A 14,422-nucleotide genomic window follows, 5' to 3' on the forward strand; every position below is an offset into this window, starting at 1 on the left:
AAAGCATAAATTGATTATTTTATGGCAATATCCTTTTAGATTTATGCACGGATTTACCTTTCCAATGCTTTTCTGTTTTTTTCTGCACCTCCAAACTGTGATATGTGATAATTTCCCTTCTGCCCAAAAACCCATTAGTATTTTCCTTTAGTACTTTCCAATGGTGCCAAATTCTGTTTTCATTTGCCTGAAAATGTCTTTCAAAGGATATTTTTGCTGCAAGTTATCTTCCATATTGGCTGTTATTTTCTATAAGCTCTTTGAAAATATCACTTACTAGGCATACTTACTATTGCTCCTTTGAAAATAAGCTACATTTTCCTCTGGCTACTTTTAAAGTTTGTTTCTCAGCAGTTTTACTCTGTAGTAATTTGTCATGATTTTCTTTGTATTTATTCTGCTTGGAAGCCAATAATATTTCTACTATCTGTGGCTCAGTGTCTTTCATCAATTTTGAAAAATTCTTAGCCATTATCTCTTCAAGTGTTGTCTGCCCTATTCTCCTACAGCATCATTCTGAATAAATTTTTTACCTTTTGGTTCACTAATTCTCTCTTAAACTGTGACTATCAAAGCCATCTACTGATTTAACTTCAGTCATATTATTTTTAAGTTCTAGAAATTTTATTTTTATATAATTTCCAGTTGTCTTCTGAAGTTTCTCCATCTTGTCATGTAAATCCTTTAACATTTTGATCACAGTTATTATAAGGTCTCTAGCAGATAATGCTAAATGTATTAATTTTCTGAGGTTTATCTGTTTCATTTTCTTTTTGGTCAAATCTTAATGTGTTTGTATTGCTAGTTATTGTTTTATTGGGATTAACAGACTGAACAATTATAGAGACAATTTGAGAAACTGCATGATGTTACCTTTCTTCAGAGGGGTTTACTTTTGCTTCTGACTGTCCACTAGGGTTGGGGCCAGTTGCCTCATTCAGTTAGGGACTGAGACCACTTGAGGCTGGGCTTCAATCCTTGTGCATATAGAATCAATTTCCAGTTCTCCTTCACTCAAGGGGTAGGCCTTTGGGGATCCAATAAAAAAAAGCCCAGGATGTTTAAAGGACATTTCTTCTTGGTGCAGTCAGAACTCTAATTTTTGTTTCCTATAAGTCTACCAAAAATTTTGCTGTTTCTCTCACTTGTTCTTGAATTACAAGGTGCTTCTAAGAGTAGAACGTGGCACCAAACATAGGTCTCATCTGTGTGGAGTACTGGCCCCTGCTTTCTTGATAGCTCTCTGATGCTTTAATATATCCTAACTTTTCTAGTTTTCTCAGCAGAGGGGTTGGGGTAAAACAAGCTAATCACCCATTACTGGAAGCTGAAGTCTCTACGTGCTTTATTTGAAAAATTACTTTTAGAAAATTCAAGTTCTGAAGTAAAATAGACTTCATTCTGTTACTTACTAGCTATATGACTTGAAGTGAGCTATTTAATGAGTCTTCGTTACCTTATCTGAAAAATGGAACTAACAATAGCACTTATCTTGAGTTGCTTTTTCAATTCAGGTATAGTATTTAGCACAAAGCCAGAAATATAACAAATGTTCAGATGTTAGTAATAACAATTTTTAAAACATTATAATGGTTTCTATTATATAAATTAACACACAATGACAGCCTTTCTCCATGCACCCTCTGTGAGGAATGGTAAATGGTAAAGATGCTATATAGATCTTAATTTTTCCAACTTTCCTATGGCTTGGGAATAGCTGGGCAAAATGGACCACACCATTTCACTGCACCACATGAAATAGTTTATGTAGCCATTAATATTTTCACTTTGGAAAAGAGAGCAATTGGAGTAAAAGAGCTAGAATGTAGCAGCAGGATCAAAGTTAGCTTTGGCAAGAAGGCTCTTGAAACTAGCACCCTATACTGGGGCCTCCAGGGCTTATCCCCCAAGTGTGATGTGAGACAGTAACCACTGAGATGTGCTCTGGAAGGAGTCAGATCTACTGTCCTCCCTATTTGGGCTGAGGCCCCATGATGCTGGGAAAAGCCTTCCACTTACTAAGACTCTTGGACAGTCGAGAAGCTCCAAGTGCTTTTGGAATAGGAAACCTAATTATTCTTAGCTCTTTTTATAAGAAAAACTTTTATTTCAAAGATGCCATGGTATTTTAATTTAAAAAGGCTCGCATTGTTCCCCAACACTTTTATTCAAGAAGTATCATTATTCTTGTTTTTACATCTTATTTAAATGTTCTTAAATGCTACTCTGTATTACACACTTAAACATCTGTTGACAGTAGACTTCATGGTAAACATTCTTATCATAATTTTTCAAATTAAAAAAAAAATTTTTAATGTTTAAATATTAAAACAACCAAAATATCATTTATTTATGTGTAAGATATAAGTGAAGTAAAAGTCAGTCATGTCCGACTCTGCGACCCCACGGACTGTAGCCCACCAGGTTCCTCTGTCCATGGAATTCTCCAGGCAAGAACACTGGATTGGGTTGCCATTCCCTTTTCCAGGCGATCTTCCCAACCCAGGAATCGAACCCAGGTCTTTTGTATTGCAGGGGACTCTTTACCATCTGAGTCACCAGGGAAGCCCAAGAATACTGGAGTGGGTAGCCTATCCCTTATGCAGGGGATCTTCCTGACCCAGGAATTGAATTGCAGGCAGCTTCTTTACCAGCTGAGTTTCCCGGGAAGCCCTTGTAAGATATAAATACAATATATATGCTTTATATCCACTATGCAGCCAGTTTCCCAGGTTGCAGTGAGTGTGTGATGCCATGTTGAGGGGTGAGTCAGCTAGCCACATCAGGACTCTCAGGAAAGATCAGTAGTTGGGAATACCACATTCCATCCATCAACATAATTCCAGATACAACGGGCCTCAGGGTCTAATATACACCAGACGTACAGAGAGCAGACATACAGAGCAGCACACCTTAGTCTCTTCTCAGTGAAGCAAAAAACGCCACGGGGTCTACACTAATGAGGCTCCAAATTTGGCCTTGCCTCCCCTACTTTGAAAAGCCAAATTTCCATAGGGATGATGCAGCCAGAGGAACTAGTTAGAATGATGATAGATGGTAACATCAAACTATGGTGAAAATATTTCCAATTCTTCAGCCCTCAGGATCACTCTTTCCTTTTACCAAGCTATTAAAAACCAACGCTTTCACCCATACTGCTTGACCTGGTGCCTCAAATGGAAAGAATCTGAGGAGACCCAGAATCTCCTCAGATGGTAAAGAATGAGGGAGACCCAGTTTTGATCCCTGGGTCAGGAAGATCCCCTGGAAAAGGGAATGGCTACCCACTCCAGTATTCCTACCTGGGAAACCCCATGGACAGAGGAGCCTGGCGGGCTAGAGTCCATGGGGTCGCGAAGAGTCAGACACGACTGAGCCACTAACACTAGACTAGACGTAGAAAGTCTAGCCCTGGGAAGTATTTCAATCCCATCCTGACTGTTGCTAGTCACCACTTAGCCTAGAGACCAGTATCTGGGCTTCTGTGTGGCTCTTTTTCCATCTGGAAACCGTCTCCATGCTACAACTGCCTTCTAAGCACCATCTGGCCCCAGCATGGACACAGCTCCTCCCTTAATCATCCAAAACATAGCTGACACTGGGCTGTAGTTTCTGACAAAGACTTACTGGAAGTAAGACTAATATGAGGGAATCAACAATGTAGGGAAAATAATTAACATAGAGTAGTATAATACATTTCACTTTTATTAGAATGCTTAGCTACAGCCTTTCACAGGGGGTCAACGAACAGAATCCTTCTCCTTAGGGCCCAACCTGCAGTTAGGATGCAGAGACCTGCTCATTTCCTTCAGATAGGTGTCCCCCACAATAATGCTCCCCTCTATGAATTCTGTGGCTCCAGTTCTCCCCTGTCCAACTCCTAACTGAAGAGACGAGATTGAGACTGCTCAATCTCATAATTACATCTGCTTTCATACCCTACCCATCGACTCTATTTTTAGGATCTGACCTATGGAACATTTCTTTCGGCTCTGACAGTTTATTTATTTAGTTCCCAGGTTAAAATCCACATGCTCCCTCTGGATGCAATGATTGTACAGCCTTGAAACAAGCCATCCCTAATCATGAACCCAAATGGTGTACAAATGTACCATAGTTCACCCTGGTGAACAGCCATCATATACTACTGTAACAGTACTATATATACGTTTATAATACATTTCACATAAGATAAAGTTCTTCCATAGTAAGTTCTACTATCTGCATTTATTCCATTTTAGTTAGCTACCCTATAAGAGACTTACTCCTTTCTTAAGAAAAATCAAATTGACTTTCACAGGGATTTTTAAATAAAGAGGTGGCGACTGCAGCCATGAAATTAAAAGACGCTTACTCCTTGGAAGGAAAGTTATGACCAACCTAGACAGCATATTCAAAAGCAGAGACATTACTTTGCCAACAAAGGTCCGTTTAGTCAAGGCTATGGTTTTTCCTGTGGTCATGTATGGATGTGAGAGTTGGACTGTGAAGAAGGCTGAGCGCCGAAGATTGGTGCTTTTGAACTGTGGTGTTGGAGAAGACTCTTGAGAGTCCCTTGGACTACAAGGAGATCCAACCAGTCCATTCTGAAGGAGATCAGCCCTGGGATTTCTTTGGAGGGAATGATACTGAAGCTGAAACTCCAGTACTTTGGCCACCTCATGCGAAGAGTTGACTCACTGGAAAAGACTCTGATGCTGGGAGGGATTGGGGGCAGGAGGAGAAGGGGATGACAGAGGATGAGATGGCTGGATGGCATCACTGACTCGATGGACGTGAGTCTGGGTGAACTCCAGGAGTTGGTGATGGACAGGGAGGCCTGGCGTGCTGCGATTCATGGGGTTGCGAAGAGTCGGACATGACTGAGTGACTGAACTGACTGAACTGAAAGAGGTTTTAGACTCCCTGAGAACTAGAAGATATCCATCTGGAATAAAAAGAGGTGAAAATGACCTTGAAGACTTCAGCAACCCCAGAACTACTGAAATTTACATAGATTTTTGTATAGAGACAGTATAATATGGAAGAGTTTAAATAAACATACCACAAGACAGTTTTACCATAATTGACCTTTTATTTTAAAAAAATTACAGGGAGTGATTTCCAGAATCTTATTTTATAAAAGTACTGCCTATATCAAACATTTTATATCACTATTAATTCCATTGAAGAGCTGCCTTTTTTTTAAAGGTACTAATTCCAATTGATGGGATACATGCCCTTAAAATAGGAAGTTTCCATTTATTCAAATGTCAAAATGAAGATTATTGAGAAGTTTATTGCTTTATGGCTGGGTAAGATGCTACTAGCACATTTTAGGTAATTAATATTCTTCATTAAAAACTATGAGGTCATTCTGTTTAAAACTTTTAGGACAAGTCACAGAAAATAGATATATTTATTCAAATTATACATTGAAGGGCTGGGCTATAAGCTATAGACATTTATATGTGAAGCAGCTCTTTAAAGAAATAAGACACACAAGTCTGTCTTGATATAATATACATAATTGAAATTAACAAAACCTGGAAGACCAATATTGTTATGCTATGTTCTGTTAGAATCTTAAAAAAAAAAAAAATCACATATTTAGTAGTCTATTTGTGCTTAAAATATTCATATGCATGAGAAGTTTAAAGAAAAAACACCTCTGTACATGATGATGAAAAGAAAGTAATAAATTTTTTGAAATTGCACTGTTATTTAAAACACTTTCCTAAATTCAGACCCTCCTTTGCAGCTGGCACAGTTTTTCAAGTCTAATTGGCAACCTGGGGAGGCCCCTCTGGTATAAGTGAAGTAAAGAATGTGGTGATAAAAGACCAGGCTGACGCCATTAATCCAGGCCTTTGAATCGCACTGGCATCTTCACCTGCATCTTCTCCACTCTCATCTTCAAGCCCATCATCCATAAGACGCTCCTTTCAAACAAAACAAGAAACATATTCCTAAGTGATCTTAACAGCTACCATGAACTCATTACAGAAAAGGAGAGAGTTAAATTCTTCCCAAAGAAGGAATATGAGTATATAATAAGGAAGTAGAACTATCTGGTCATTAGAGATCTTCCTCAAGTCCAAAACTGATAAACTCCTCCTTGTTCAAGTTCAAAGGAATAACTGCCAGTTTAATGCAATAATTTCTCACTGTGAGCATAACTTTCTTTCTAGGCTATTTTTAGGAAGAATGATGTTAGTTCTTTCCACTTAATTCTAATATATGACTGACTCAGTATTATAGGTTCTCTGGGATTAAACCACACATTAACATGTTAACTTTTCTTCAATACTATGAAATACCCAGGATTCTTTTATTATATTGGTCTCATACAGTGCTGAAGAAACACCTATATTTAAGTATATGAAAACTTCATAAGCATACCATTTCTTCAAGTTCTAGATTGTTTGCATTCTGTACATCATTGTTAACTTCAGCATTATTGTTGGGAGCCTGGTGCTGAACTCCTTCTTGCCTAAAAGGAAACCATCCAGCTTGGTGTCTGCTCAGTAAAATAAACAGAAAAGAAAATAAGTCACAACTGTTTTTACTTGTAACACTATGAAATATTAGTGTCCTATAACAGCAAAATGATTAGAACATTTTCATTCATGGGTTGAACTATGATAAATGAAAAAACCAAATTTCCTTCTTCAGGTCAAGAACTACCCCTCTCAAAGCAATGACAGGAAAACAGGAATCAATTTAAAGTCTATCCTGAGCTAGTAAGACATATCAGGAGTCATAAAATCATTTTTTGATATTTTTCAAAATGAAATTCAACAAGGTATTTGTTTGCTTCTTAAGAAAAAAGGGGAGCAAGGGACAGTGAGTCTACTTATGAAAAAAAATCTGACCTATATCCAACAGACTTACTATTGATAACTATAATTAATTAAAAAGAAACTCCTCTCCAAGACTATATCATATACTCAAGTTCTAAATGATTACTAGAGCATACCTAACTGAACTAACAATTTTTATAAGTAGTAAAGGGAAAAAATCTGCTTCTAGACAATTCTCATAAACGTTCTTACAAAACATAACTTGCTTTGCTCTTGATGCTAGGTATCTGAAGCCCAACATTCATATTCCTTCACTCAATATTCACAACAGACCTCCACGTGCCAGATTCCATGCTTAACAGTTTTAGAAAGTAATTATAATGAATGAACATCACTCACAAATAAACCAGTAGCATGGCTCCCATTACCATGATAAACCGACTGAAAGAAGAATAGAAGTATACAATGCTAAGGAGAATTGCAGCTCGTGAGAACGTGTACATCCAGTCTAGCCAGTCTCGATTGAAGTCTTCTTCGTTCAGCACTGGACCTCCCTGTGCATTCATTTGAACATTTTCATTCATGGGTCGATTTTCTTGGGCCACTAGGTTTGGAGCTGGTGGGGGTTCTTCTCCAGGCACATGTGCCAAATTTAGAGGCTGTGTAGCAGCAGGCTGGGCTGGGTTAGCATTTGATGTGGCCTGAGCTGAAACTGCAGCTTGACTGAAATAGTCACCAAAATAAATATTAAAAAGAAAAAGAAAAACATTTATCATACTACATTATATTTTTCAGAACTTCCTGGGAAGCCATATGTATTTTTCATAAACCATACATGAAATATCACAACTCCTATACCACATTTCCTAGGTAAGTATAATTCCCAGTGCAAAAGTAGAGCCAACATGGATGGTAGGAGTTCAGGAAAGGATGTTCTCCCAGCCTGGTAGTCTAGGACAGCAAGGGGAGACATGGAAGAGATTAAAAATGGCCATGTTATCACTCTTTCTTTCACTAAATTATAAGGCTGTGACCAAATCTTTCTCCAAAACTTTTCCTTAATTGCCTCTTTTGTTCTTCTACATAGGATAAATACTGATTGCCTGCCCCCCACACACTCACCACTTCTCCCTTCAGACCCATGTTTGAAAAGATTTGTCTAAATAAGTACATTAATCATTACCCTGTGTGTACACTCTCAGTAATAAATGATTTGTATTGGTATTTTCAAATATTAACTAGGTCCCAGATAACAATCCCTCAATCCCAATCCTGACTTTTGAGAACTCCACCTGGAGAACACTGGTGTAGATCCTTGTCAAGTTACAAAGATGTGTGGTCCTCAAGTTTGCTTATAATTTGACTGCTTAAGAGTCAGAATAAATTTTCCTGTAAAAGACTACCAGTAAAGTGATAATATATCTGAAATTTGCTTTGAATTATTCAGCAAAGAGGGGAAAGTTGTAGAATCAGACAGTCATGAATTGATAAATGTTTAAAAGCTGGGGGGTGAGAACAGAGGGGTTCATTTTATTTATTCTGTCTTATATATGTTGAATTTTCTCTACAAGAAAGTTTTAAAATCAAGATAGCAAAATGAAATAGAAGTTTTCCATGGTACAAAAGCTTATTTAAGCCAGTATGCTGATACACTGTATCTATAGTGAAAGTCACTCAGTCATGTCCCATGGACAATACAATCCATGGAATTCTCCAAGTCAGAATACTGGAGTGGGTAGCTGTTTCCTTCTCCAGGGGATATTCCCAACCCAGGGATTGAACCCAGGTCTCCCTCATTGCAGGCAGATTCTTTACCAGCTGAGCCACAAGGGAAGCCCCATATTCATTTCCAGAATACTTTCTACCTCATGGACATTCTGATTCATAAGTGAGTTATTTCATTAAAGGTGAAAACTTGAGTCTCTGAAGTCAAATGATGTACATAAGATTATATGATTCAGTACCTAACTACAATAAGCCCCACTTATCTTCCACAGTTCCGGTGATGCTGTAAACAAGACAAGAGGTGTAAAGATAAGGTGTAACACTAAGGCTTCCCCAGGTGGTGCTAGTGTTACAGCCCAATAAGAGACGGGTTCAATCCCTGGGTCAGGAAGATCCTCTGGAGAAGGGCATGGCAACCCACTCCAGTATTCTTGCCTGGAGAATCCCATGGACAGAGGAACCTGGCGGGCTACAGCACATAGGGTCACAAAGAATCGGACATGACCGAAGAGACTAATTATGATAACGACTACCGTGACAACAGGTAAGGTATAAAGAGCCTGCCTGGAGCCAAGATATTACTCAGGAGAGCATTAGGATATGAAGTTAATAAAGCAGGTTAGCTTTATGGGGTAAGGTATAGAGGAAGAATCAGAGAAGGCAATGGCACCCCACTCCAGTACTCTTGCCTGGAAAATCCCATGGATGGAGGAGCCTGGTAGGCTGCAGTCCATGGGGTCGCTAAGAGTCGGACACGACAGCGACTTCACTTTCACTTTTCCCTTTCATGCATTGGAGAAGGAAATGGCAACCCACTCCAGTGTTCTTGCCTTGAGAATCCCAGGGACGGGGGAGCCTCGTGGGCTGCTGTCTATGGGGATGCACAGTCAGACACAACTGAAGCGACTCAGCAGCAGCATAGAGGAAGAATAAGGATACAGACTTCACACTGTAGGCAAGAGGGCCATCTGTATTTTAGGGAATGGAGAATGATGGACTCAATTATGTGTTAAGTTAACCTGGCAAGTAGTACAATGAAATACAGTCAAGAGCCTAAAAGGAGGAGAAGTGATTGCATTAAAGTGGGTCTAATGTTAGAAATATCTAAGCAAAACATCAGAAGTAAAATATAGGAAGGGAAGGACAGAAGCTAGAAACAACATACTGATTCATCTTGGTAAGTTGTTGAGTTCAGGGATAACAGAAGCTAGAATCAAAGCTGATTAATGTTAAGGGCTTGGAGGATGATTAAGAAGAGACAGTATCACTGACAAGTCAAGAAGGAGAATGCACATAACAAGATAATGCAGTCGAAGTTCAGACCTAACTGAATTTAAAGGAAAGGCAAATTTCTCTATGGAATTCTCCAACAATTAAGTGGAGGCACAAGATGAGGCACAGGAGATGAAGAACTGGGAGCCATCACACAGAGCTAACAACTAAGGCCACAGAAAAAGGAAAACCAAGAGGACTAGCCTGGGGCTAAATCCTGTCTTCCCTACCAGACTGTGTATGGCAAGGCACATGGTAAGTATACAAATACTTAACTGAACAAGGAATGTTACCATTTAGAAAAAGGGGAAAAAACAGGCTATCAAAGAATACAAAATGAGTAATCAGAAAGAGAAAAAGAATGAACAGGATAACAGAATCACAGAAACAAGGAGAGGAGAACACTAAAGAGAAGCTAGAAATGTTAAATGAATACATAGGAAGCCCAGCGCAAAGAAAACCAAGAAACTATTCCATGCTAAGGATGTTTCACGCTGATCAGAAGCAAAACTTACTAAAATACAGAAAAGTCCAGAAGGCATATTAGCCACAAGGGAACCCGACATTAATATGAGCCTCCCTGATGTTTGATTCTTTCTATTCCCTTTTTTAGTTGACATCCTATCTTCACACAGATTTGTTGCCTTCCAGTGAAACTTTCCTACATTTTCTCCTCTTAAATAGATAAAATGTTCTCTTAAAGAAAGCACCTGAATACTGCCAAATATAATTAAGGAAGAGAGGAAGAAGCAGAGCATAGGTTTAGTTGATGTGAACAGGATGTGTATGTACCCTTTTTCCTTTAACCAAATAATTTAAAATAATTTTTAAAAACAAATCATATACATCAGTAAATGAAATCTCAAATCAACTTACTTAGGATGAAAAAGAAAATAAAGCAAATAACACCATGTGTAAAAAATCAACTCAAACTGACTTACTATTGCATATAATACTGATGAGCATACATCTGTTGCCACCACAGCATCTGCAGTGGGTTGAAAGCGGGATACACTGGGAATCCAGCCGGAACAGCCTGCCCGGGAAGCTGGTTGTCTACATTTCTGCAATAGAGTAATAAGAAAATGTCTTTTAATGCTCCAGAAGAAGTTGAAAGCATTTCTCTACATTTTTATTTCTGAACTATGTCATCCGTTGACAAAACATACTAAAATTCACCGAAAAAAAATACTTATGTTCAACATTCCTCAAGTAAGACACTGTGTATGTGTGTTAGTCACTCAGTCGTGTCCCACTCTTTGCAGCCCCATGGACTGTAGCTCTCCAGGCTCCTCTGTCCATGGGATTCTCCAGGCAAGAACACTGGAGTGGGTTGCCATTCCCTTCTCCAGATCTTCCTGACCCAGGAATCAAACCGAGGTCTCCTGCATTGCAGATAGACTCTTTATCATCCAAGCCACAAGGAAAGTCCCAAGTAAGACATTATGGCTTATCTAAGATGATCCTGATCCCACATATACAGAACAACTAACATCACAGCCTAGAATCAGACTACTACATGAGTAAGAAACAAACTTCTATGATGTTAAGATTCTAAAATTTTTAGTTATGTTGTTAATTGTAAGTCAATTGTCAAACTGTTTTATAAAAGTGATTTAATAAATATCACATTTTCCATATAAGCTTAAGTAAAAATAAATAAAATTTAAAAGTTGAACTTTGGGCTTCCATGATGACATAGAAGTAAAGAATCTGCCTGCCAATGCAGGAGACATGGGTTCTACCCTTGATCCAGGAGAATCCCACATGCCACGGAGCAGCAAAGCCAATGTGCCACAATTTCTGAGCCTGTGCTCCAGAACCCGGGAGCTACAAATACTGAAACCCACTTACCCTAGAGCCACAAATACTGAAACCCACTTACCCTAGAGCCTGTGCTCTGCAACAAGAGAAGCCACCACAGCAAGAAGCCAGCACATGATAACTAGAGTAGCTCCCACTTGCTGGACCTAAAGAAAAGCCCACACAGCAACAAAGACCCAGCACAGCCAAAAATAAATAAAATTATTTTTTTTAAGCTGAACTTTTTAATATTTAATCAGGCCCTAGATCTAACTACCAGTTTACAGTCAATCTATGAAAACAGAGGAAAATACTAATGATACCACATGGATGCAGTGAGCTGAATCTTAGACTACTATGGGAAATTAGAACATAGAACAACAGAAAAAGCATAAAGTAAAAAAAGATAGGGATAGGGATTAGATTAAAAGAGCCTTAAGAAACAAAATTACTCAACCAAATGCAGTAAGTCAATCTCTGAAACTGATCCGATCAAAACCACCATAAAAAGACATTTGGGACAATCAGGGAAAATGGAACACAAATTGAGTAATAAATGATATTAAAGAATTTTTAATTCTGTTGTGTGTTCTAATGGTATTGTGATTCTTATAGTCCTTATCTGTTACAGATATACAGTATTTACAGATGAAGGGATATGAGGTCTAGGATTACTTTAAAAATACTCCAGCCCAAGAGAAAAAAAAAGAGGAACAAGGGAAGGGTTAAAGAGCTGTTGTCTATTAACTGTTGCTGAAGCTGGATGTTAGGTAAAATCCTTATAATAGAGATTCATTAGTATGCTTTTAAAGTTAAGAATGATAAAGGAGAGGAGATGAACTGGAAAGTTCAACAATCAGAAACAAATTCTTTCAAAGAAAACCTGCATGGAATTCCCACTTTACTTCCAGAATATGCTTTTTCAAGACTCTCCACACTACTCTGTTCTCCCTTGCTGAACTTCCCTTAAAATCAGCCCCAATGTTACCAGCTATGAAGCTCTCCCACCTCCTGCAAGCACACCCTCCTCCAGGCTCCTGAAGAATTTTGTCAAAACCATAGAAGCACATCAGTGAATGGCAATTTATTTGCCGATCTGACCTGCTTCCACTGAGGGCAACTACATAATTCATTTTCCTGTCTTCAGTGCCCAGCTACCACAAATTCTAAGTAAACTTTTCCTGAAGAAAGCCACATGATCCTTATATGACAAATTGGCTTATTCAGTCAGATTGCTTCAAATCTGACCAACAGATCTGACTAAAGAAAAGTTTTAAATGGGAAAGTAGAGGGGAGAGAACCACCATTATAAATGAAATCAAAATGCAAGTGGTACACAGAAAAATATACTGAAACAAATGATAAAATATTCACTTCAACAAGACAGTTAACACAGACTTTCCAGTCAGATGTGGATTTGAATTCTAGTCCTGATACTGACTACTGAAGTAAGGCAGGCTATGTACCTTTTAGTCTCCTTCTCCTCGTTCATAAATCGGGAGAGAACAGTACCTGGGCCACAGAGTTGGTATAAAGTTCAATGAAATAAAGCATGTATAAGTGCTTAATACAATGCCAAGCTTATGCTAAGTAATAATTAATACTAAATAATAATTAATACTCAATAGTATCAATTAGTAATATTCTTTTACATAAAGAACTGTCACAAATGAACTTTTTAAAATACCAACATGCCAACAAATAAGCACTTCACAAAACAGAATAAAAAGAATGTCTCTTTATCATGTCTAAATTAAAACAAGGACATTCCAACTTATTGCTCTGGGAAGTATGAATTTGTAATGGTATGGTGAATCAGGCTCTTAACAACAGTTACTGAAAGATAAACTATAGCTTTTCTTTTTATGGCTGAATAGTGTTTCACTGTGTATAAATGCACCCCAAGTTCTTTATCCATTTTCTACCTAGGGACACTTGGGTTGTTTCCTTATTATGGTTATTATAAATAATGCTGCACTGAACATGTGGGTACATTTGTCTCTTCAAATTAAGTATTTTCATTTTCTTCAGATACTTAGAACTGGACCTGATGGATCACATGGTAGTTCTGTTATTAATTTTTTTAGGAAACTCCATAATGTTTCCCATAGTGGATGCCCCAATTTACATTGCCAACAACAGTACACAAGGGTTCCCTTTTCTCCACAATCCTGACCAACACTTAGTATTTGTTGTCTTTTTAATAATAGCCATTCTGACAGGTGTGAGGTAGTGCCTCACTGTGCTTTTGACCTGCCTTGGTCTGATGATTAGTGACGTTGGGCATATTTTCATATAACTGCTGGCCATCTGTATGCCTTCTTGAAAGAAAGTCTATTCAGGTCCTCTGCCTACTTTTAAACTGGATTATTTGGTTTTCTGCTATTGTGTGTGTTCTTTGTATATTTTGTATATAACCCCTTATCAGGCATATGATTTGTAAATACTTTATCCTATTTAGTGGGTTGCCTTTTCATTTTGTTGATGATTTCCTTTACTGTACAAAAGCTTTTTAGTCTAATGTAATTCCATTTATTTAGTTTTGCTTTCGTTGTCAAATCTAAAAAATCATCACCAAGTCCAGTGTCAAGGAGCTTTATATTATTCTAGGATTTTAATGGTTTCAAGCCTTACATTCAAATCAAATTCATTTTGAGTTATCTTTTTCTATTTTGGCCATGCTGTGTGGCTTGCAGAATCTTAGTTTCCTAATCAGGGATTGAACCTGCACCCTCAGCAGTGAAAGTACCTAGTCCTAACCACTGGACTGCCAGGGAATTCCTATTTTGAGTTAATTTTATGTAGGATATAAAATAGTAGTCTAGCTTAATTTTGTTGCA

General features: G+C 38.1%; 1 protein-coding gene across 3 annotated transcripts in view; it reads right to left on the reverse strand.

Annotated features, from left to right (window-relative positions):
* Positions 1 to 5,054: 5,054 nt before the first annotated feature.
* The window catches only part of HERPUD2 (HERPUD family member 2), a 77,217-nt gene continuing 67,849 nt past the window's right edge, over positions 5,055 to 14,422 (reverse strand). For all 3 annotated transcript variants that reach the window (XM_010831147.1, XM_010831146.1, XM_010831145.1), the window contains 4 exons: positions 10,721 to 10,843; positions 7,182 to 7,505; positions 6,382 to 6,499; positions 5,055 to 5,921 (listed from right to left, as the gene is read on the reverse strand). In XM_010831147.1, coding sequence (XP_010829449.1) covers positions 5,760 to 5,921; positions 6,382 to 6,499; positions 7,182 to 7,505; positions 10,721 to 10,843 — 727 coding nt within the window. In that variant the 3' untranslated portion in view covers positions 5,055 to 5,759. The remainder of the gene's footprint in view (positions 5,922 to 6,381; positions 6,500 to 7,181; positions 7,506 to 10,720; positions 10,844 to 14,422) is intronic.

This window comes from Bison bison, unplaced genomic scaffold (genome assembly GCF_000754665.1).
Source record: "Bison bison bison isolate TAMUID 2011002044 unplaced genomic scaffold, Bison_UMD1.0 scf7180017864525, whole genome shotgun sequence".
NCBI lineage: Eukaryota > Metazoa > Chordata > Mammalia > Artiodactyla > Bovidae > Bison > Bison bison.